A 25104-nucleotide genomic window follows, 5' to 3' on the forward strand; every position below is an offset into this window, starting at 1 on the left:
AAACCATGTGCAGCAATAAAACATAAGGAGTGACTGCTACATGCAGCAACATGGATACATCTTGCAGACACTATACTGGGTAAGATAAATCACATGTTAAATAGAACATACTACATGATTCTATGTGAGCTTCAAGAGCAGGCACAGTCTACTGTGACAGAAGACAGAATAATGTTTACCTAGGGGTAGTATTGACTGGGAAGATGACCCAGCCACTGGGAGGGAGCACCTGGAAAATGTTCTATATCTTTATCTGGATGATATACACATGCTAGTCTTATACATATGGAATATACATGTGTAAAAAATTCATTGAGCCACAATTTTAAGATGTGTGCTTTTTGTTGCATGTGTTCCTTTGATAATATTTTAAGTGTGGTGGAAAAGTTTTTTTTAACAGCTATGAACATCATAATACAATTCAGAAGTATAATTTTGAGAGCAGGAGAGATTTTATTTAAACGCAACGTCCAGAAGCAATAAAGAATAAGATGTAGAACTGATGCAGTGGACCAGTTATATTCAGCACAGTGACTCGCTCTGCTCCTTTGCGCCTGTAGGAGGTGAAGCGAGGCCATGAAAAAAATCCTTAGACGTATTTCTGAGAAGCCGCAAGAGGATTCCTAACCAAGGCAGCCAATCTGGCCACCTCCTCGGGTTCCTTCCCGCCTCCTGCAGAGATGCTGCTCAACCCACACTCCGCACGGGCCAGCCCTGGTCTTTCCCCGGAAACCTTGAGTCTGGATCTGATGCAAACGCTCGAAACAAACAGCATGCATTGCTAGATGTTCGATATTTACAGAAGTGTACGTGCTATGGATCTCCAACCCTTACTCCTTTTGTTACGTTTTATTTTCCTTTCTTTTCCTGTGATTTGGGATTGAATGCAAGTCCCGCGCGCCTAAGTGGAACTGTCAGTTTCTCTGGTGCTGAAGATGGAGAGAGCTGAGGCAAAACAGTGAATACCGCGCATGCTCTGTAAAGCATCTCTCTCTCTCTCTCTCTCTCTCTCTCTCTCTCTCTCTCTCTCTCCCCTCCCTCCCTCACCTCCTCCCTCCCCCTCCTCGCCACCCTTCATATCAAACTGGATAAAGGAAAATCAAAGCCTGAAAGTTTGTTCTTTGAAGATTCTAGATTTTGGAACTTGCATTTGGCTTTTACACTTATGCCCAGAAGGCTTGCCTTGGATTTTCTTTCTTCTCAATTCAGGTTATTTATGAGAAAAAAGGAAAATAAAAGGAGAAAAGAAAGAGGGGGGAGAGAGAGAGAGAGAGAGAGAGAGAGAGAGAGAGAGAGAGAGAAAGAAAGAAAGGAAGAAAGAAAGAGATTGTTTTGTTCCGGACCACAACATGAGAAGGGGGGGTTTGAAGGTAAAATGTTCATGTCTACCAAGCTGATCCACTAAGTCTAATAAGTGGAACAAAGCATTCCAAATATCAGAAGATCTCAAATTGCATTCATTCATAATAATAATACATTGAATATATTCAAGAAAGAAATAGGATAAACAACACAGGGATGTAAAAAGAGCATCACATTTTCTTTTCCACTGGTTGAGTTGTAAAAACTTAACAGGATATTTATCATGATACTGATAATTAAAAAAAAAACACTCAACTATTGGTCTGTTTTTATTTTTTTATTTTTATTTTTAAAAATTTTTTTAACATTTATTTATTTATTTTTTTGAGACAGAGGGAGACAGAGCGTGAACAGGGGAGGGGTAGAGAGAGAGAGAGACACAGAATCTGAAACTGGCTCCAGGCCGTGAGCTGTCAGCACAGAGCCCAACGCGGGGCTTGAACTCACAGACCATGAGATCATGACCTGAGCTGAAGTTGGACGCTTAACCGACTGAGCCACCCAGGAGCCCCTGGTCTGTTTTTATTATAAACAATTTGTAAGCATTTTACTTAATCTCAAATAATAAAGAATAGAGCAAGGACTCTAAAACTTAGTTCAAAGAAGCAAACAACAATTGTGCACTGAGCTCCTACTCATCTGAGAGGCAGCATGACATAGTGATTAAGACTGGGACATTGGAGGCGCACCTGGGTGGCTCAGTTGATTGAGCTTCTGACTTTTGATTTTGGCCCAGGCCATTATCCCAGGGTCATGGGATCAAGGCCTGTGTCAGTCTGTGTGCTGAGTATGCAGCCTGCTTGAGAGTCTCTCTCTCTCTCTCTCTCTCTCTCTCTCTCTCTCTGCCCCTCTCCCCTGCTCATGCTCTTCCTCTTTCTAAAAACACACACACACACACACAAAAACCTTAAAACAGATTCTTTTTCTCTCTCCCTCTGCCCCTCTCCCTATCTTGCATTCTCTTTTTAATCAATCAATCAATCGATCAGTCAATCAATAAATGACTGAGACATTGGAGCTGACTCTCTGGGGTTTAACCTCCAGTTCTCAATCTGTGTGATCTTAAGGAAGTGACTTAACTTCTCTATACTTTTCCCTCCATCTTTGAAATAGGAATAATGCAGTGAGTTAAAAATGAGTTCATCTACATAAAGTCTTCACATCAGCCCTGGGCCCCTATTATGTTATTAAGGTCTGTTGATTACTTTGACTCGTGTTTCTTATTGCTGTGTTAAAAATTGAGGGTCAGAATTGTTTCTTTACTTGTAGTTTTTCTCACAGCACACAAACTATGTGAACATTTGACATATTTCTATAAGCAATTAACAAATGGTAAGTGGTTATCTAACTGATTTTTAAAGTGTTCATATGTGTGACAGAGAAAATTAGAGATTAGGGCAGGGTATGATAAAGGCTCACAATCCCCCGAAGCTCAAAGATGTTCTGGAGGTGGAGGGATACAGGAATATTGGGTGTCTTCTTAGAAAATAAGACCTGAATAGGGTCTGTGCATTTAAGTAGGAGAGATGTGGCAGGCAGAGGAAGATGTCAGAAGGAGCCCTGAGAAGGAGTGAGCTGGAGTGAGCTCAAGGCCACACAGAGACAGGGAGATGGCAATGCCAACGTAGCTACACCTCCATTGTTAAAATCACCAATGCTGCCATCACCAACAACTGCACTCCATGCCATTGTATGACCACGTTCATATTGATGAACTGAAAATATGGAGAAAACACCAACGTTCAATTATTCTTCTATATATTTTATGAACAAAAGTATTTGACAATATTAATGAAACAGTTATCATACTCTTTCATAATTCTATAAGTAGTAATTCAAATATGAAATACTTTCTAAGAGCTATCTCTGGCAGTACAAAAGCAAACTTCTTAGTGGATTTATTCTAGGCTATGGTAACATTGTCAAGATTGTAATACATAGTGAAAGACTAGCTTTTGGCGTGATTATCACAAATGAGAACATAAATGCAATTTTCTGTCTTCGGGTAGTGAAAATACACTGAATGAAGTGTTCTTCATGGTTCAATAAAACAGGACGACATTTACTTTTTGACTTAGGGTGAGTCTTTCTCCTACATTTAATTGTGTGTGTGTGTGTGTGTGTGTTTTCCCCCACCTGTTTATTGTATGTGTTAGGATGGTCCATATTGGGAATGCTTTTTTCTAAATATCCCTAGGAAGCCACTTTTTCACACAGATTTTAGTAGTGCATAGGAGCTCAGTAGACCTAGCAGGGCATGTGCATGGAAAGGGCGCCTTCAGCAAACCTTTTGCTATGGCTACCTAGCTGAAGACACGCGGGGAAGGACAGACAACAGTCCGTCAGGGAGCGCGGGAGAACCACCGCGTTTGCTGAGAAGACAGAAGGAACGTACTGCGTCGGACTAGGGGGCTCACTCTTAACCTTGAGAATCCCAATCCCTGGGATTCTTCTAAAGGCTTCCTATGGGATCCCCAGGCCTCCCCTCCCCCGCTGAGCCCCGCCCCCTCCCCGGCCTCAAACTCTGAGTCCATTCAAACCTTGCTTTCTTCGCCGCACGCGTTGTTAGGCGTGTAATAGGGGAAACTCCTCCCCGCCGGGGCCGCCTCGCAGGCGCTGCCAGAGGAGCGGCCGCCTTGCTGCCCCCACCACCGAACGTGCGGCGGCCGCACACCGAGCGCAGAGCCCACCGCCTGTGCACCCGCGCGCAGCTCGCGGCAGAGGGGGCAGCGCCGCGCGGGGCTGCGGGGCGGCGGGATTAGGGACTGCTCGAGCCCACCCGCTCCCGCCACCAGGCTGTGCTGACCCGGCGCCCAGGCGGCTAGAGGAGGCAGGCGCGCGGCGGGCAGCGGGAGGGGGCGGCGCGCCGCGGTGGCAGGGTGCCCCGCGTGCACCCCGCAGAGCTGGGCGCAGACCCGCGGGCCGTCGGGGGCGCGGCGGCCCGCCCGAGCCCACACCTGTCCGGCCGCGGTGGCCGGGAGCCCGAGTGGCGCCGCAGTCAGTGGCATCAAAGGCAGCGAGGGAGGGAAGAGCCCGCGGAGGCGAGGCCCGCGCTCCAGAGGAAGCCGCGCCTGGCTGGAGGCCCCAGACCCTGCTCCCCGAGCTCCACCGCACCATGGCCCCGAAGCTGTTCCTCCTCCTCTGTCTGTTCTCGGGTTTGCACGCCCGGTAAGTGGCGCCCGGGCCCTGCAGCCCTGGAGGCTCCGAGCGGGACGGGAAGGCGGCGGGGGGCGCTGTCTGCCGGCCAGGAGTTCCGGTGCGTCCCGCCGTCGGCTGGGCTGCGGCATAGCCCCATTGGGGCCGGCCCGGGGGAGACGGAGTCCGCCTGCATCTCACCTGTCCCAGTCTCCCCTTTGACAGGGCTATCTGCCTCTCCAGGCTGGGCGGCTGCAGCCTTCTCTGCAACCAGGAATGTGGGGACTCTGAGATTAATGGGGCTCTTCTCTTGAAGCTTTTCGGATATGGTGGTTTTAAGGGGTTTTGAAAACCACTATCATAAATGACCGGCGGTGTGTACCTCCCATTTACCCCTCTCTACAAGTGTTCCAGGGGTTCATACAAACACATTGACTGACGTTCTGTATAATTTCCATCACTCTGAAATTTCCCAGGACTAAGAAGTCATGATTTCCTAGCTGCCTAGTTTACATCACACTGGCAAAGAACATCCAGGCTGGAGGCAGGCAGAAGAGGATTGGAGCAAGGGAAAGAACCCTTCTTCTCAGAAATGATTCTCCTCTCCAGGTTCTGCAAACACATACTATACACATGCACCCCTTCTAGATGAGCCAGTTTTCACATACACAGACATACACACTTACTCCCATAAAGCATGTTGATAATTGATAATAAGGCTTTTCCTGGCAACTGTAAGACATTATCTTACCATAAATACCCATAACCTGCATCCTAGAAGAGCAACCAAATAATGGGAGCTTAGAGACCTCCAGGAAAGGATGAAGATGGCTCATGAGGGTGGAAGGACGATGGGACCAGAGTGGTTAAACCCTGTTGCTGTAAATATAACAGGATATTCTGGGTTTGGTTTCTTTAGTTCTGTCTCCTAGACTAGATCTCTGGCCCAGACTTTGGAAATCAGAGCAGCTCCATGCCTCTCTCCCTATCCCCATCCCAAGAATCTTGGGACACCCACTTCCCCAAAAAACTCTTGTTTTGACACCTCTTTATTTTCTGTATCTGGAAGCTAGAGAACTAGAGAGCCTTCCTATGGGCAGTAAGCGCTGCAAGTGTCAGTAGACGATGACAGGCTTACATTTTCATTCATGTGAGGAAGGAAGGAAGGAGGTACATTAACAAATCTTAAAAGACGTAATAGGAGCCCCAGTCTCACTCCCCACCTTTGGCAGGGGTGTTTGGCTCTGAAGAAGAAAGCCCTGGCCATCCCCTCCATACCATTATCCCCACTAAGAGGTGAAAGTGTGAAAGGCAGATAGTGTGCCAGAGACTGTCAACTGGTGACTCACAGGCAGCTCTCTCCACCAGGCATAGTACTCATTGGGCCTTTCAACTCCAGTTTCTTCCCGTCTAAGGAGAGAACTGGGGAAGGAAATGGAAGCCCACTTTCTGAAATTGATTCCACCTGGATGTATCTCTGTCTAGAGCCAGAGAGACCAGCAGATAGCACCAGGCATAATGTAGAATTCTGAAGTATATAATCCAGATTTGAAGTCATATCCACATGATCTTTTCTTTTGCCACAAACTGGATGAAGTGACCTATATTTCAGAATTAGATCATTAATTACAGATACTTTAGATTTATAGATACTTAATATGCTAAAAGGAAAACTGCTCATTGTCCTCATTAGTTTATGTGCTTAGGAAGTAGGAAGATGTCTTAGTATCTAACATGAAGCAGTCAGGTTTCTAGGGAATTCCCAAATACATGTCTAATTTCTTGGGATTCTTCATACTTAAATTTAACCAAGGCACATGTAATGATTTTGATATGTTCTATATCTTGGTTCATTCCCTGGACTTCAAAATAGAGGTTGTATATCAGTTGCAAGAAAATCCAAATTTTAAACTAATTATATTGCTATACGCCTCTCCTTTGAAAGTGTCTTCATTCTTTGAATGGGTTTTACAGACATGTAAAATAATCTGATGACCAGTGTCATCTTTCATAACTGTTATTAATGCTGAGAGGGTTCTTGTTTGCACTCTGGAATGCCCTTCTGGTGTTCAAAATCCCTGGAAAATGTTCTAACAGTGTGCTCTGTGGTGATGGCTTGGCAACTCCATGGAGAGAAAAGCACCCTGTTCAGACACCCCATGGATGTGCTTATTATGCATTAGAACGCACTAAGTCATGCCTGGAGCTTGGTGATACCTTGCAGACACTTAACTGATTTCTGAGGTTTAGGAGCTCCTTTTAATATTTAAAAACACTTCAGACTTTGTCCTTCTAGTCAAAGAGAAGGTGTAAGATGTGAAAATAACATCTAAAAATGACGATACATTGCTGGTTTGTTTTTAAGAAAAAGCTAATTGCAGTTATAGTATTTAGGATCCAAAATCCTGATAACAGAACACTCGTAAAGATTATATATAACCCACTTAGAAAAGCAGATCATTCGTGTTTTATTCACATTCTAGTGGGTCCTCTGAGATGAGATTTGGTTTTCATCAAAGGGAAGATTTTCCTGTGGGGCTGGTGGTCTGACATCAGCACTGTGAGGCTTTTATTTCATTCTCTGAAGTCCTGCAGCAAACTGACGGAAGATCAGAATTGGGAAAAGCTCAGTGTCAGTCTCTAAGGAGACAAGGGGATCTCTGCCCATGCTTTGCAACTGTGTACCCCAGCCCAGCCATCAAGCTGTAGGTCCTGGTTGACCTCCTAAAGGGGTGGGAGAGGATGCTGCTGCTTTTCCTTCCTCCTCTCTCCCACTCTCACCTGCCTTGGCCTCTAAGGAAGACGCTTATGCAATTTCAGGAAAACCCTCTCCTCACCACTAGAGGGAGAATTAGGCTCATTATAATACCTGCATTTGAAGTAGTTAAAAGAATTTTTCAGAAACGAAGGCTGTGTATATATAGAGAACTGATGAAGAGTTAATGTTCTCAATCTATGTACATATGACCATTGGGGCAATAAAAAATAGCAGAGCACGAAAAGCATAGTCTGGTCTGTGGAGTGAGCTGTCTTTGGGGGTGGGGGAGGGGACTTCAGGAGAGGGGTAAGAGAGAAAGGGATGGGAGGCAAAGAGAAGAGAGAAGAGAGAGAAAGAGGCAGAGAGACAACAGAGGGATAGAGGAAAGGACTGTGGCTGAGTTGGAACATGTCTTGAGAATGTTATATGTGATTCTGCCAAGGTGATCTGTCCCTCTGTCCCCAGTCTCCCAAATGGTTTTGCTGTGGAATGAATTGCCAGGTCCTGTGGGCAATGATTGCTTCTAGCTAACCAAGTCCTACAGAGCCTGCTTCAGCCTCTCTTTTTTTTTTCCCCAACACGATATTCCTGACAATATTTCTGATAAAATATTCTACAGTGACATTTTAAATTCTATATTGTTATTTGTAAAAGTTCAGTTTTACAAATAATGAAATGCAACATGTCACTTCTTGAATGTGTCCCAAATTTGTTAAGCTCTTATTGATGGTGAATGTTAAGTGCAAATAAAAGCTCACAGCAATTTATAGTTTCTATGGATGATTTATTTTAACCTTCTAGACGATACATATTCAAGAAATATAATTACAGTTTAAGATAAGCCTAGGAAAAACTTCAGTGAAATCAATCTGCCAGACATATACCATGTACTCATTTTCAAAATCTTATATAAATGTGTATAGTCATCTGAGACTAGACTATGTGATACTGCCCTAATCTAGGTTAAGGCTAGTTAACACTCATAAAAAGACTATAATGTATATAATATATGACATATATGTATGATTACATATTACATAAAATTATATAAACTATTATACTATAGATATAATTATGTGATTATAATATAATATTATATATATGATTATGAGGATTTAAACAAAGTAGAGATAATAAATTTTTGAAAATTTACTCTCTTCATTTCTTTCATGTCCATTGTAGATAATTTAGACAATTCCAAAATTTAACTTAAAGAAACTTGTGTCCCAGAGCACAGTTGCCCTGGGATAATGTTAACATTTTGGCTTCTCTCTGGGAAGCTAAACAGAAATGAGCTGATACAAAGTCAGGACAAATAAACCTCAATACAATTTTCTATTCCATATTTTGTTCTCTTTGGTGAAAAGTCACTAAGGCATTTATGTTGACAGATTATAAGCAAAACTGTTTGTTGTTTTATAGGCTTTTTTTTTTTTTTGCCCTAGTAAATGCAGTCCACCTGGAAATGCTGCTTTGATGCAGAAGGAGACTCTCCTCTTTTCAAGCCCAAAAGGCTGTGCTGTTGAGGTGGCCTCACTCAGCTAAGAAAACTAACTTGTCATTTTGATGCCTCTCCATTCAAGTACTCCTGTCAGTGTGTATCACCCAGGAGAGGTAGCTGTCATGTTGCATGAGACAAGCTCAAAGGTGCTCAAACATTCATTTTGATCCATTTATTGAGGGGCCAAATGATTAAGACGTATTAGAAATATTTTAATTTTTAATGTCTGTATTAGCCTGCTCTGTAAGAAATGAATCAGTTTGTGTTGGAGGAGGCATGTCAACTTGCCAGAAGTTATTCACCAAATACCATCTCTGTTCCCTGTCACCACACATTAGTGCTGGCCAAACAGACCACCTGATAGTGTGCCCATGTCTACCTTGACCGAAGGTTCCAGTCTCCTTAAGAAGAACAGAATTCAGACTTAACTATTTTTCAGTGAGTGTGATTCTGCAAAACCTATTCTCACCTTCAACTAAAATGAGGTCTTGGCAGTAGGGGGTGGAAACAGCATGTAAACTCACCATCTGACCAACATCTGGAAGGTTTGTGTTTTGACCTTCAGAGGTTTTCAAGGTGGATCCAAGCAAGGGTGATTGCTGCTTGGCTGACCTTCTGGCATTGATTTACTTAACAGTCTATAGTTTAACGTACACAAGGAATAATTTTGTGACATTTAATGAAAACATCATGACATGTTAAGAGCAGTGGCATTCATCCAATTGGATAATTTCTAAAATGAGTTTTGTTTTGTTTTCATTTTAGATGTAACCCATTGATTGGGCTGTGAGTATTGGGGACTTTCTACCTATGTCAATGGTGCTTGAGTGGGCCAAGCTTAAGACACTTCCTGGAGCTATTGCTACAACTTATACTTCACACTTTGTGCCATAATTACAGGTCCAGGAAGGTGGAAGAGGATGAATATGAAGATTCATCATCAAACCAAAAGTGGGTCTTGGCTCCAAAATCCCAAGACACTGATGTGACTCTTATCCTCAACAAGTTGCTAAGAGAATATGATAAAAAGCTGAGGCCAGATATTGGAAGTGAGTGTTGATGTTTGTTATTCCAATAGAAAATATACCGTGAGATATATTCTTTAAGTTTTTACTTTAAATAATGATAAATTCAAAGGAAATTGCAAAGATAGTGCAGTCACATAATTTATGACTGTAGTATCATGTCAAAACGAAGAGATTGACACTGTTACAATGTGTGTGCATGGTTTCATGTTGTCTTATCATATGTAGATTTGTGGAAGGACCACTGCAATCAACATACTGAACTATTTTGTCGTCATAAAGATCCCACTCCTGCTGCTCCTGTAGTCATGCCTACCTCTCTCCTCCAAAATTCCTAACCCCTGTCAGCCACTATTTATTTCTGTATTTTTGTCATTTTTAGAATGTCACATCCATGCAGTCATTCAGTATGTGACCTTTTGAGATTGGCTTTTTTTCCCTCAGCAAAGTGATTTGGAGATCCATTCAAGTTGTTGTGTGTATTCATAGTAGTGTGTTCTTTCTTATTACTACATAATCATCCATGGCAGCAATGTACCACAGTTTGTTTATCCACTCACCTCTTGAGGAACATTTTTGTTGTTTCCAGTTTTTGTCCATTACAAATAAAATGACTGTGTGTATTTGTTTACAGGTTTCTGTGTGGAAATAAGATTTTATTCTCTGGGGTGAATGCCCAGGAGTATGATTGCTAAGCCATACGATAAATGTCTGTTTAGTTTTTTTAAGAAACTGTCAAATTTTTTTTCCAAAGTGTCTGTACCATTTTCTGTTCCCACCAGCAATTTTTGAGAAATTTAGTTTCTCTGTCTTCACCAACAATGTCACTATTTTTATTTTAGCTGCTCTAATAGGTATAAATCTACTAGATTGATACCTCATTGTGTTTTGATTAGTATTTTCCTGATGATTAGTGATATTGAGTTCCCTTTATGTGTGTATTTGCCAACATTATGTCCTCTTCATTGAAATGTCTCTTCATATTGGTTGCCCTTTAAAAATTATTTTATTTTATTTTATTTATTTTATCTTATTTTATTTTTGCTGTTCCGTTATTGAGTTCTTCATATAATCTAGGTGTGATTCCTTTGCCAGATATAGTTTGCAGATGTTTTTCTCAATATGTAGCTCGTCTTTTCATCTTCTTAATAAGATCTGTCACAGAGGAAAATTTTTTAATATTGATTAAGTTCAGTTTATTGATTTTTAATCTTTTATGGAACATGCTTTTGGAGTTGTCTAAGAACTCTTCATGAAGCCCCTGTTCCTCAAGATTTTCTCCTTTGTTTTTTTCTAAAAGTTTTATAAATTTATGTTTTACATTTAATTCATTATCTGTCTTTATATAAAATCAGGGTGTGAGGTTTAGAGCTAAGCTCCCTTCACCATTTTTTTTTTTTTTTGGTATGGATATCTAGTTCCTCTATCACCATTTATTAAAAAGACTGTCTTTTCTCTGTTGAATTGCATTTACACATTTGCCAAAATCAACTAGTGTAGGCTATTTCTGGGTTCTCTATTTTGTTCTTTTCATCTTTGTGTCTATCACTGTGTCAATACCCACAGTCCTGGTTACTATAGTTATATAGTAAGTCTTAAAATTGGGTAGATTAGTTCAGCCTCTTTATTCCTCTCTTTAAAAATTATTTTGACTCTTATAATCCATTTGTTTCCCATATGAATTTTAGAATTACCTTGTCTATATCTAGAAAAACCTTTAAGTCTCTGTATTAGTTTTGGAAAAATGCTGTCATTACTATGTTGAGTATTCAGACCCACAAATGTGATATGTTTTTCCATTTTAGATCTTCCTAAATTTTTTACATCTAGTGTTTTACAGTTTTTAGTATACAAGTCCTGAATATATTTTGTTATATTTTCCCCTTAAATATTTCATGCTTTTGGAGTGATTACAAATGGTACTGTTTTTACAATTTTCTTTTTCCCTGTGTCATTGCTAGATATACAGAAATATAGTTATTATTTATATGTTGATTTTGTGTTCTCTGACTTGCTGAAACTCACTAGTTTTAGGAAGTTTTGTGTGTTCATTTTTTGATAGGTTCCTTGGGATTTTCTGTGTACACCATCATGTCATCTGAAAGTTTTATGTCTTGCTTTCCAATCTGTATGTCTTGTATTTTATTTTATAGCCTTATTTCACTGGCTAGAACTTCCAACACTCTGTTGAAGAGCAATAGTGTGAGTGGACACCTTGCTTTATTCCAGATCTCAGAGGAAAGGCATTCAGTCTTTTATCATTAAATGTAATGTTACCTAGAGTTATTTTGTATATGTTCTTTATCAAACTGAGAGAGTTCCCTCTATTTCTGGTTTTCTGAAAGTTTTTTTTTTCTTTTTATCATGAATGATGTTGAATTTTGCCAAATTATATTTATATATATTAGACACTTAATATGGTGAATTAGGTTGAGTGATTTTCTAATACTGAATCAGTCTTGCAACCCTAGAATAAGCCCCGCATGGTTATGTGTTTGATAATACTCTTTTTCAAAACCTCTGTTTATATATTGCTAAATTCTATTTGCCAATATTTTGGTAAGAATGTTTGCATCTCTATTCATGAGGAACATTTGTCTGTAGTTCTTTTTCCTTTTTTTTTTTTTTTTTGACAGTCTTTGGTTTTGGTATCAGGTAGCACTAGCTTCATCTGTTTTCTGGAAAAGATTGTGTAAAAATTTGTGTTAACTACTCATTTAAATATTTGATAGAATTCTCCAGTGATACTGTCTGGGTCAGGAGATTACTTTTCTGGGATTTTTGTCATTACAAATTAATTTCCTTAATAGTTATAAGTCTCTTCAACTTATATTAGGTAAGTTATGATGGTTTGTGCTTTTCAAGGAATTGGTCCATTTCCTTTAGGATGTTAATTTATGTGTGTAGAATAGTTTCTGATATTCCTTTTAATATCTTTAGGGCCTATAATATATCCTTTGCTTCATTTCTGATAACAGTAATTTGTGTCATCTTTATTTCTTCTTTGTCATCTTGCTAGAGATTTATTTGATTGACCTTTTCTTATTTATTTATTTATTTATTTATTAATTATTTATTCTAAATTTATTTACTATTTATTCTAAATGTAATTTATTAGAATCTCCTTTTTGTTTCATTGTTTTTCTCTATTGTTTTTCTGTTTTCAATTTCATTAAGCTTTGCTTTTATTTTTATTATTTGTTTTTTCTGCTTTCTTTGAGTTTGGTTTACTCTTCTTCTGTTTTGATGTAGCACTTAGTTTCTTGACATGAGACTCTTCTTTTATAATCTAAGCAAGGGTACTTTAAATTACCCTCACTGCACTAGTTTAGCTATATCTCACAGATTTTGGTATGTTGGACTTTCATTGTTTATTAAGTTCAATGTGTTTCTTTCTCTTGAGTTTTTTTTCCCCCCTTAACTCATAGACTATTTGGAAGTGTGTTTTTAGTTTCCAAGTGTTTGGAAGTTTTCCTGTTACCTCTTACAGATTTCTAGTTTGATTCCATTGTGACCAGAGAATATACTCTATATGAGTTAAATTCTTTTGATTTTGTTAATGTTTGATGTATGGCCCAGAATATGGTCTATTTTGGTGAATGTTCCATAGGCACTTGAAAAGAATGTGCATTTTGCTGTTGCTGAATGGATTGGATCCTGTTGTTTGGTGGTATTGTTGAGTTCTGCTATATCTTTGCTGATTTTCTGTCTAGGTTGTTTTCTATCAATTGTTTTGATAGATTAATGATAGATTGATTCTAAAAGTAGATTCTGATCCAAGACCAAGACAAAAGTGGTGTGTTTGGCCAGGAGAGGAATGCATACAGTTGTTGGTACAGGCCTGTACCATATTCTTGGTGATGATCAGAGAACATGGGGATTGTGGCAGACACATTTTTCATAGGATGAACCAAAACTGTAGCTTATTTATTCTTCTCCATGGGGCTGAGTTTCATTTAGAGTCCAGCAGCTTGCTAGCTTGCATACTACCCCAGCTCTTTGTTCCTCTGGTTTTCCAAGTTTGAGGCTCAGGTGTCCAATTTATCAGTAGCAGGACATAGAATTACACTGGTTTCAGTAGGCATAGAACATCAAAACCCTTGTGATGTAGTGTGCAGAGAGTTTGGAGATACATACCCAGTGCATTATTGGAGCATTCATGTCATCTTTGTGTGTTTCTGTTGCCTCTTCTATACAATGAAAGAAGGGCACCAAATTACTCATAAACTTCCTTGCAGCTTTAAGACATTTATTCAGTGAGCAGTACATCTAAATTACCATTGCACAAGGTTCATAAATTCAATTGTCACCACATTTTCCCCTTAAATGAAGGGTCTATGCAATGTGAAGATTGCGGTAATTCTGCATTAATATGGAAAGAGAAGATTGAGATAATGGTGCTAATTTCCTCATTAGTTGTCAGACACTGTGGTTGGCCCTAGAGCAAAGATAAATAAGACTTGTTCCTTGCTGTTCTGGGTAAGTATAATCCTTTGCTTATCTTGTGTTACAGTATAGCACTGCACCTTCAATCTATGGTAGACACCACATTTGTCTTCAGAAGTGGAAAATTGGACATGGGTAGAAAGTGGGTGAGTTCAGCTTCCAACCCAGATCTCTGACTATAGCTAGATTACCTAGCCACATTACTAGTTGTAGAAAATGCCAGGCAATCCTATTAAAAAACAGAGAATCCCTTCTACACACACACACACACACACACACACACACACACACACACACACACCCCAAAACACTCAGAAGGGGATATATTAAGGCAAAAGGCAAGCACTATTCACAACTCTGGAGATTTTATTTTTCCATTATGTACATAAGGAATTTTGAATTTTCCAAGTGAAACAGCATAATGCACATAAAGGAAGAATACTTTTTTAGATGGCAACTCTTCTAAAGCCTCATGTCATCAGAAGGGCTCTGTGGTTTTTGAGTGAAAGATTTTGAACTGTAAACCAGGATACACATCTTTTGTTCTATGACTTTAAAGTTCCACCATTCACATTGTCATGATCCTTGGGGCAGCAGAATGACCTAATGAAAGTCTGAAGGATCACTGGTGCATTATAGGATCCTCTTCCTGCTGCATTTAAATGGTAAACAATGTCTGAATGGCTAATTCCTGCAACTCATTGATGCTCAATCAGAATAACTGCCCAAGATCAGCTCTCCTGGTCAAAGATACTGAATTAGACATGATTTTCTTTCAGGATTTAGAAGGGCTTTGCTTTAAAGGACAATTTCCTATAAAAATCAGAATTTATTTTCTTTTCTCACTACTTTTTTCACATGTAGCCCATTTTATGTGCTATAACCCTGATGCCTCTTCATCAGGATATAGTCAACTTGTATTTCATAACATAGTGCTATACATGAATCTATTATTAGTTTACTGTAATTACCAATTTATCTGCTCACCTCTCTATCACTCTCCCTCCCTCTCCCAGTCAGTCCCTATTTACTGTGCTTTCACTCTGCACCAAGCCCTGGACCATGAACAAGTGGGGAGCAACATAGATGCTTGTTTTTTTCTAAAGAGGATGGAAGGGGGTAGGGTCCCCAAAAAAAGCACTTTAGGAGTTGATATTGCGAATCCCACTTTGGAGTAAGGCAAGCCTGTTTAAGGCACTCTTTAGCTTAAATTCATTCAAACTCCACTTGATTCTAGGATAAAATCAAGCCCCTAGAATGAAATTAAGAGGTAAGCCACTATCTGGCCCTTACCTACTTCCACTTTCACTTCCTCAAACTCCACACCTCACATGTTATACCTTTTGGGGACATCAACCCTCCTGCTTTCCTTATCTGGATACTTGATTTTTCTATTCTTTCATTCCAGGTGTGATTATATTAACACCCTTCTCCCACTTCCATACTAAGCTTTTTGCTACCTTTCTTCAAGCCTAGATATTACCGCCTACAAGAACCCCTTTTCATGGTCTGCCTCCCTCTTACCTCCCAGCCAGAGTGGAACAAGTGTCTTCCTTGAATTTCTTTAAGTATCAGTTCCTCATCTGTACAATAGAAATAGCACATATTGAAGGACTGTCTTGAGGATGATGTAATGTGTTGCAGCCATGAAACTGCTTCTGCAACACTTTTGTGTACTTTCCATAGTTCTGCAGCTGAGAATTGATCTTCTTTCCCCCCACCCCAGGACACGGTTCGCAGTTCCTAACTATAGATGCAGTAGTTTACGTTGGCATCTCCCAATATACATAGTCTAACTGCGTCCTCAGGAAATAAATAAAATGGCTCATCACTGTTATTGTCAACAATAAATAGATGGAATCGAACACACTCATTTATGTTGCATAGAAGTAACATATCCACATGGAATCTTCTACTTAGTTTTCATAATACAAATTGTGATCATTATGTTTTAAAAATACTCACTATTTTTCCAGCTATTCTCTCTCCTCAACTAACTTCTAAATTATGAATGTATCTGTTTTAGTTCTCCATCTTTAACTATCCATCATTCTAAGTAATACTTCTGCTGTGTCCTTTACTAGTTCAGGGTTATTTAGGGTATCATTTATCTCCGGAACAGATCTTGTCATGTGAGCTCGAAAAGGCTGGAGGAGGATAAACCTTCTAATAAGAGAATTGTGAAAAGGAAAGGAAATGAACCTGAGTGAATTTCTCTCCCTTCAGGATTTCAAGAAATTTGAACCACTCTCCTGAAAATAGAGTATTACAGAATACAAATTCCCTGTCCATAATCTGGACTGTCTATACCAAGTACAATCAGTATTGGGAAAAATAAAAGGTTATTTGTTTGCTTTTAAAGGTGAATGAACACCGAATACATGCACAATGCATAGAAATGACTCATGGACTCATTTAATCTAAGCAGAACATCTGAATAATCTTTTCTTGGCTATGTCCATGATAAGAAGGATTAATTTTCTATCCCTCTTCTTCAGGTATTTGCATATCTGGACTTCTTTTCCAGGCTTTTCCAAAGTTTATTTTCCCAGTTTAGTTAAAACTTCTTCTAAATGAGGAATGATGAGCATCTGGTATGAGAAGAAGCTGGTTGCATGAGTGAGAAGGTGATCTCTGCCACTGCTGTAACTTGGTGGCAGAAGACAGAGGAATCCTAACCTCCTCCTCAGTGGGGAATGCTCCACTGGCTAAGATGTCCTGAACTTCTTTTCTTCACACCTCCCAGAACTGGACATGGTAGCTCCACACTGATTCAGGATTACAGAAGTGACCTAGAGAATACCCTGCTGAGTGCTATAGGAGGAGCTCCTACCCATTCCAGGGTCATGTTGCTGGATGACGAAAGGGAAAGAGACAATACTAATGAAAGGGAAAGAGACAATACTAAGTATGGGAATATGACCCCAGATAAGTTAGGAGTTAGTTTTGTTGTGGATAATGCATGTTAAGCAACTAAGAGACATAATAAGTGGGCTTTGAAGTATAATTTTTAAATCATGTCTTATTGTGTTGCTCTTTGATATCTTTCAGTGAAAAATTATGGGCATGATTGAGTAACCAAAGAACTATAAAAAGAATGCTTAAAGACTTTTGGTCACAGATGTGATGTATCAGAGAGAAGCCTGGAATAGCCAGTGGAAAGGCAGAGAAAACCCTCATGTCTTTCTGAGCTGTTTCCTGATGTGTGTAAATGTGACAACTCCTACCATGTCCTTCCATAGGGTTTTGAGAGTTCAAGTTAGATCACAGAATTTGAGAGAATTTTGAAATGTATGAAGGGCTGTACAAAGAATCAAATGTATTATTAAGATATGATTTATAATGGATATATACAATTGTCCCTCATCCTGATGGTTTTTATATTTTAAGAAAGAATAAGAGACATAAGGTTTTAATCCAAAGAAATGAAGTTCAGGTGTTGAAGTGTCGGTGCTTGTATGTTAGAGGAAAAGAGTTGAAGGTAAGGTGTGCTATATTTGGGGTCTCTAATGCATAGCAGACTAACTGCCTCAGCTGGGCACTGATTTTCAGATGACCTTTCTAACAATCTTTTCCTTTCTTAATGCACATCGGAGGGCTGTTTCAAGTGTATATTTAGGTCAGATTAGTTAGTCTTCACCTAAAAACCACAGCCTACTACACAGATGGGTAAGTTGTCATTTCTCAACAATTACTGTATATCCAGAAAACAATTCAAATGTATTCACTCCATTCGCAGAACAGATGTAGGAGGAGAGGAAACAGACATTCTTAATTGCTGTCCTTGAAGTAAAAGCTATTACTGTAGACAGTTAACTGATTCTCTCATAAAGCTATTTCAAATGCATAGGGGGGCGGAGAATAAATTTTGTGGAGAAATTATACCTGTCATCTCTTTGGGAGACTAAGTAGGCATCCAGCAGACACTGGGTTAAGACCCATCACCTCAGCTCAACACATGGTGGTAGGTGACCCTTCCTCACATAATCCCCACATAATGCCCACATTTTGGGCAGTGATCCTTTTCACACACGTACCTTAGACTTAGGGTTTTACCATGGCATTGTTTTACCTAAGGCAGAGTTCTTTGTAAGGCAAGCCTGTATTAGAGCATATGCATGCAGTTCAGTTCATTAAAAAGACTTTTTTTTCACCAGGCTGTATTTTTGCTTGTAGGAAACATATAATGAGATTTCAATGTATAAGTATTTTTTATATGTAATTTGGTAAATAACTGAGATCACATGTCCCTAGGAATAATCTAATGACTGGACTTGATTTGAATATGCAATTCCATTTATAGAATAACAAATGATCTGTTTCTTATGTTTATTCATTACTACTGCAGGAATTGAGCAAAATAGCTTCATGTGGCTTAGAGAGGGTTTGAGTAAGAAAAGAGCTGGACTCAAATAATGGGTTCTTCCACCAGTTGCCAGCAGATTCACTGAGAGAAAGAAACAACTTCACCACTTATAGATTTCCATCTCTAAATGGAATAATTAAAACTAAATCTAAGTCCTGTTGTAAGAATTATAGATTATAACACCTGGCTCATAGACAGAGAATAGAAAGTGTCACATGCCTTCTGTCTGCTGTGTTCCCAGACCCACACACCATCTTGGCTGCTATTCAGCCTGGTTTATGAGTAGTGGAATAGAACTCTCAGCTCCAGTGGCATAAAAGCTCTGTCTTAGATTGAGATTTTTTTTCAGCTGTCAGCATTTCATCAGTATGTAATTAACATCCTGATCCAAAATATCTTACAGATCCTTTTATAAAGTATTACTGTGCCCATACTGATTAGGTTGTTATCCTACTAATTCACATTTGAGGGACAAATGCAGATGTCAAAATTATAGTTTCATAGAATATCATGGCTTGAAGGGATTCTAGAGGAAATCTGTATAACAGTTCACAAGTCTGGCTTTATATCAGAATTATCTGAGAATTATCAGAATTATCAGAATTTATATTCAGAATTATCCAAATAATTCTGATATAAAGCTCTTTAGATCAGAAGAGCTGGGGAGCTCTTTAAAATACAGAGATCAGGGCCTAACCCCAAGACCTACTAAATTGGAATATTATTTTTCTGTTTTTTAGTTCACTGATTTCCACTTGGATCTGTATTGTTATAATTCTTCTACTTGCTTTATATTTAATTTGCTTTTTTTTTTAGTTTCTTGAAGTGGAAGATGAAGTCACTGATTTGACATCTCATCTAATTTTAGTGTTTAGTGCTATAAATTTCCCCCCAAGTAATACTATAGTGGCATCCCACAAATTTCAATGTTTTGATTTCATTTACATTCAGTAAACTTATATACACACATATATAAATGTAAATGGCCTAAAGACTCCCATTAGAATGTAGAGATTATTAGATTGAATTTTAGAAAAGCAAAACACACCTATATGATGCCTACTGACAAATATAGGTTACATGTAAAAGAATGGATAGACCTATTCCATACTAACACTATGCAAAAGAATGCTGCAGTATCTATTTTAACATCAAAGTAGATTCCACAAAAAGAATGCTGCCAGGAACAATTTTTTTTTTCTAGTGATGATCTGGTCAATTAATCAAAAGGACATAAAAATCCTAAATGGTTTTACCCCTAATATCACTGTTCCAACATCCATAATTTAAACACTGATAGAACTGTAAAGAGAAATGGGCAGATATACAGTTATTATCAGAGATTTCAATACCCCATGCTCAATATTTAGTAAAACTAGGCTTAAAAAATCAGTAAGTAATAAATAAGTTATGAGGCTGAAAAGTACAACACAGGGAATTTAGTCAATAACATAGTCAATATATATATAATTTCCTTTTTGATTTCTTCTTTCACCCATGCATGGTGTTCATTTAAATGTGTGGTATTCATTTTCCAAATATTTAAGATCTTTCCAGTTACCTTTCTGTTACTGATTTCTAATTAAAATCCACTGTGGTCAATGAACATACTTGTATGACTCGAATCCTTTTAAATTTATTGAGACTTGTTTCATGACCCAGAATGTGATCTATGTTGGTGTGCACTTGGAAAAGATGTGTATTCTGCTATTATGAGGTGGAGTCTTCTGTAAATTCATTTAGGTGAAGTTGGTGCTTATTTTTATAAAGATCTACTTGCTGATGTATTTATTTTTTGTTATTGATGCATAGTTTTTTTTTAAGTTTATTTATTTTGAGAGAGAGAGAGAGAGCAAGAGAGAGAGAGAGCATGTGCGTGCATGAGTGGGGCAGGGGCAGAGAAAGAATCCCAAGCAGGCTCCATTCTGTCAGTGTGGAGCCCAATGTAGGGCTTGAACCTAGGAACGTGAGATCATGACCTGAGCTGAAACCAAGAGTCGGATGCTTAACCAACTGAGCCACCCAGGCACCCCTGATATTGAAGTATAGTTAACATACAATGTTATATTACTTTCATGTGTGATTCAACTATTCTATACATTATATAGTGATTCAACTATTCTATACATTATGCAGTGCTCACCGCAATAAGTGTAGTTACCATCTGTCACCATACAACATTACAGTATTGCTGACTATATTCCCTGTGCTATACTTTTCATCCTCACTACTTATTTATTACTTACTGATTTTTAAACCTATTTTATTAAATATTGAGGGTGGGGTATTGAAAATTTTGGTAATAACTGTGTATCTGCCCATTTCTCTTTATAGTTCTATCAACGCTTAAATTATGGATGTTGGAACAGTGATATTAGGGGTAAAACCATTTAGGATTTTTATGTCCTCTTGCTTAATTGACCACATCATCACTAGAAAAAGAATATTTTTGTACCTGGAAGTATTCTTTTTGTGAGATCTACTTTGTCTGATGTTAAAATAGATACTGAAGCTTTCTTTTGCGTAGTATTAGTATGGTATAGGTCTATCCATTCTTTTACTTGTAACCTATATTTGTCATTAGGTTTAAAGTATACTTCTTGTAGGCACCATATAGGTTTGTTTTGCTTTTCTAAAATTCAATCTAATAATTTCTACATTCTAATTAGAGTCTTTAAACCGTTTACATTTAATGCAATTATTGTGTTTAGATTTAAATCTGTCATATTTTTATTGATTTTCTTTAGATTCTCTTTGCTGTTTCTTTTCCCCTCTTTTTATGATTCTATTTTATTTCCTTTGTCTTCTTATTATCTATAACCCTTTATTTTGCTATTTTAGTGGTTTTATTAAAGGTTTGTAGTATAATCTTTAACTTATCACAGTGTACCTCCAGGCGATTTTATACCAGTTTACACATAGTATAAAAACATTGCAATAGTATATTTCTATCCATTTCCTCCCAGACTTTATGCTTGTGTGGTTATTCATTTACTTAAACACATACATGTTTATAAACCTTATAGTGCATTGTTATTGTTTGTTCAAATAGATGATTATCTCTAAAATACATTAAATTATAAGATTTATATATATATATATATATATATATATATATATATATATATATATATATATTCACTCATGTCATTCCCATTCTGGTGCTTTTTCTTCCTCTGTATAGGTAAATATTTCTGTCTTTTATAATTTTCCTTCTACTTAATGGACTTCCCCTAACTTTTCTCTGAGTATGAGTCTGTTTATTATGAGTTCTTTCAGCATTTGTAAGCCTGAAGAAGTTTTAGTTTACTTTGTTTTAAAATATCTTTATTTAGGGGCACCTGGGTGGCTCAGTAGGTTAAGCAGCCGACTTCGGCTCAGGTCATGATCAAACGGTCTGTGAGTTCAAGCCCCGCATCGGGCTCTGTGCTGACAGCTCAGAGCCTGGAGCCTGTTTCAGATTCTGTGTCTCCCTCTCTCTCTGACCCTCCCCCGTTCATGCTCTGTCTCTCTCTGTCTCAAAAATAAATAAACGTTAAAAAAATGTTTAAAAAAATCTTTAGATATAACTCATATACTATACAATTTATCCAATTAAAGTATACAATTCCATGGTTTTTAGATGTTCACAAAGCTTTGCAGCCATAAATGAATTTGAGAACATATTCATTATCCCTCCCAAAAGACACGTATCCATTAGCAGTCGCTGTTCATTATTACCTTCCCACTTTAAACTGTAGGCAACTACTAATCTCATTGACAACTCTTTAGATTTGCCAATTCTAGAGGTTGCATATAGATGGAATCATAGAAATATGTGCACCTTTGTGACTGGTTTCTATTACTTAGCCCAATTTTTAAAGTTCATTTATATGATAGCAGGGATCAATATTTCATTTTTTTTTGATGAATAAGATTTTATTGTATGGCTATAATGTGTTCATCTCTTCATCCATTAATAATAACAAAATTCAATAAGGAATTAAGATTGTTTTCACTTTGGGTTAGTTTGAATAATGTTGCTATGCATATGTGTGTATTTTGTGCAGACAGGTATTTTCATTTCTTTTCTTTATGTTTTTTAAAGTTTATTAATTTTGAGAGAGAGAGAGAGAGAGCACAAACCAGTAGGGTCAGAGAGAAGGAAAACAGAATCCCAAGCAGGCTCTGCATCATCAGTGCATAACCTGATGTGGGGCTCGAATTCACAAACCACGAAATCATGACCTGAGATCAAGAGTCAGTCACCCAGGCACCACTATTTTCAACCAACTGTGCCACCCAGGCACCCGTATTTTCATTTCTTATAGGTATACATGTAGAAGTGGAATTTCTGGGTGATTTCTTTTTTTACCCATTGTTTGTTTAGAAATGTATTACTTATTTTCCACATATTTGTGAACTTTCCAAATTTGTTATTTATTTCTAATATAATTCCATTACAATTGAAGAGCACATTTTTTTATGATTTCAATCCTTTTACATCTGTCAAGGCTTGTTTTACAGCCTACCATATGCTTTGTCCTATATAATGTTCTATCTGCAATAGAAAAATACAAATTCTGCTGTTGTTTAATAGAGTGTTCTATGTAGAAGTCTATTAAGTCTTGTGATTTTGTAGTGTTGGTCAAATTCTTTATTTCCCTGTCAATTGCTTTCTACTTGTTCTATCCATTATTGTAAGTAGAAAATAGAAGCAAAGTGTGATATATGGAATTATCTGTTACTTCTTTTAATTATGTTATTTTTGTTCTTTATGTAATTGGGCTGCATTAATACTTCCAGTATTTACCAATATAATGACTCTTCATAACTATGAAATATTTCTTTTTATTTCTAGTAGGAATTTTTTGAGACAGAGAGAGACAGAGAGAGGCGGGGCAGGAGAGAGAGGGAGAGGCAGGGCAGAAGGGAGAGGGAGAGGGAGAATCTTAAGCAGTGTCCATGCCTGGTTCAGAGCCTGATGCAGGGCTCGATCCTATGACCCTGAGATCAGGGCCTAAGCTGAAATCAAGAGGAAGTTACTTAACTGACTGAGCTACCCAGAGGCCCCTGTTGTAGCCTTTTTAAATTTAAAGTGTATTTTATCTAATATTACTATAGCTATTCCATTTTCTTACAGTTGTTGTTTGCATCATACATCCTTTTCCATCATGTTGATTTCAAACTATTTGTATCTTTGACTCTAGAATATGTCTCCTGAACAGAACCCAGTATTACATCTTGTTTTTATATACTTTTGGACTGTATTGTTTACTCATTTTACTTTTTAAAAAAAAATTTTTTAACGTTTATTTATTTTTGAGACAGAGAGAGACAGAGCATGAATGGGGGAGGGTCAGAGAGAGAGGGAGACACAGAATCAGAAACAGGCTCCAGGCTCTGAGCGGTCAGCACAGAGCCCGACGCGGGGCTCAAACTCACGGACTGCAAGATCATGACCTGAGCCGAAGTCAGCCGCTTAACCGACTGAGCCACCCAGGCGCCCCGTACTCATTTTACTTTTAAGGATATTATTGATATGATTAGATTTATATCTGACATTTTGCTTTTTGTTTTCTATGTCTCAAGTTTGTTTGTTGTTTATTTTCTCTGGCTTTCTTTACTAATTTCTTTTATATTAAATGGGTATTTCCTGGTATAACAGTTTAGTTTCTTTAATGACTTAAACAGTTTTTAAGAGCACTTTCAGCTTTACAACAAAGTTGAGAGGAAAGTACAGAGATTTCCCATATACCCTCTATTCCCACACTTGCATAACTTCACTCATTATCAGCATCACCACAAGAATTATACACTTTTCGAAGTATAAGCCTAGATACATCATGGTCACACAGAGTCATAGTTTATCTTAGGGTTCACTCTTAGTGTTATACACATTCTGTCAGTTTGGACAAATGTATATTGACATGAATCCATTATTATAATATCATACAGCCTATTTTCATGGCCTTAAAAAATCCTCTGTGCTCTATCTATTCCTCTTCCTCACCAACCCTGACAACCACTGATCTTTTTACTATGTCCATAGTTTTACCTTTCCAGAATGTCATATACTTGGAATTATACAGTATGTAGCTTTTTCAAATTGGTTTCTTTTACTAGTAATAAGGATTTAAGGTTTCTTCATGTCTGTTTATAGCTTGATAGCTTACTTCTATTTTTGTAATGAATAATATTTATCTGGATATACCACAGTTTATCCATTAACCTACTGATGGACATCTTGGTTGCTTTGAAGATTTGGAAATTATTAATAAACCTGCTATAAATCTCCCTGTGCAGGTTTTTATATGGACTAATGATTTTTAATTATATATATGTAGCTATTTTATTAGTATTTGCAAGCCTATTACAACATACATCTTATCAAAATCTTTTCTACTCTAAACAATATCTACCTTAGATCATACTAATTAACACAAATTAACTATAGAAATTTACTCTAATATCTTCATTCACTCACTCATTGTTGTGTTATTATATATATTAGGGTTATATGTATTATAAA

At 38.0% G+C, this 25104-nt stretch overlaps 1 protein-coding gene across 2 annotated transcripts in view; it reads left to right on the top strand.

Annotated features, from left to right (window-relative positions):
• The first annotated feature begins 3918 nt into the window (after positions 1-3918).
• Positions 3919-25104, top strand: part of GABRG3 (gamma-aminobutyric acid type A receptor subunit gamma3) — a 686498-nt gene continuing 665312 nt past the window's right edge. Inside the window, exons 1-2 of one of the 2 annotated variants that reach the window (XM_027067862.2) lie at positions 3919-4530; positions 9657-9805. In XM_027067862.2, the coding sequence (XP_026923663.2) occupies positions 4478-4530; positions 9657-9805 (202 nt within the window). In that variant the 5' untranslated portion in view covers positions 3919-4477. The remainder of the gene's footprint in view (positions 4531-9656; positions 9806-25104) is intronic. The other variant, XM_027067864.2, reaches the window with a different exon arrangement.

The sequence above is a fragment of the Acinonyx jubatus genome, chromosome B3 (genome assembly GCF_027475565.1).
Source record: "Acinonyx jubatus isolate Ajub_Pintada_27869175 chromosome B3, VMU_Ajub_asm_v1.0, whole genome shotgun sequence".
NCBI lineage: Eukaryota > Metazoa > Chordata > Mammalia > Carnivora > Felidae > Acinonyx > Acinonyx jubatus.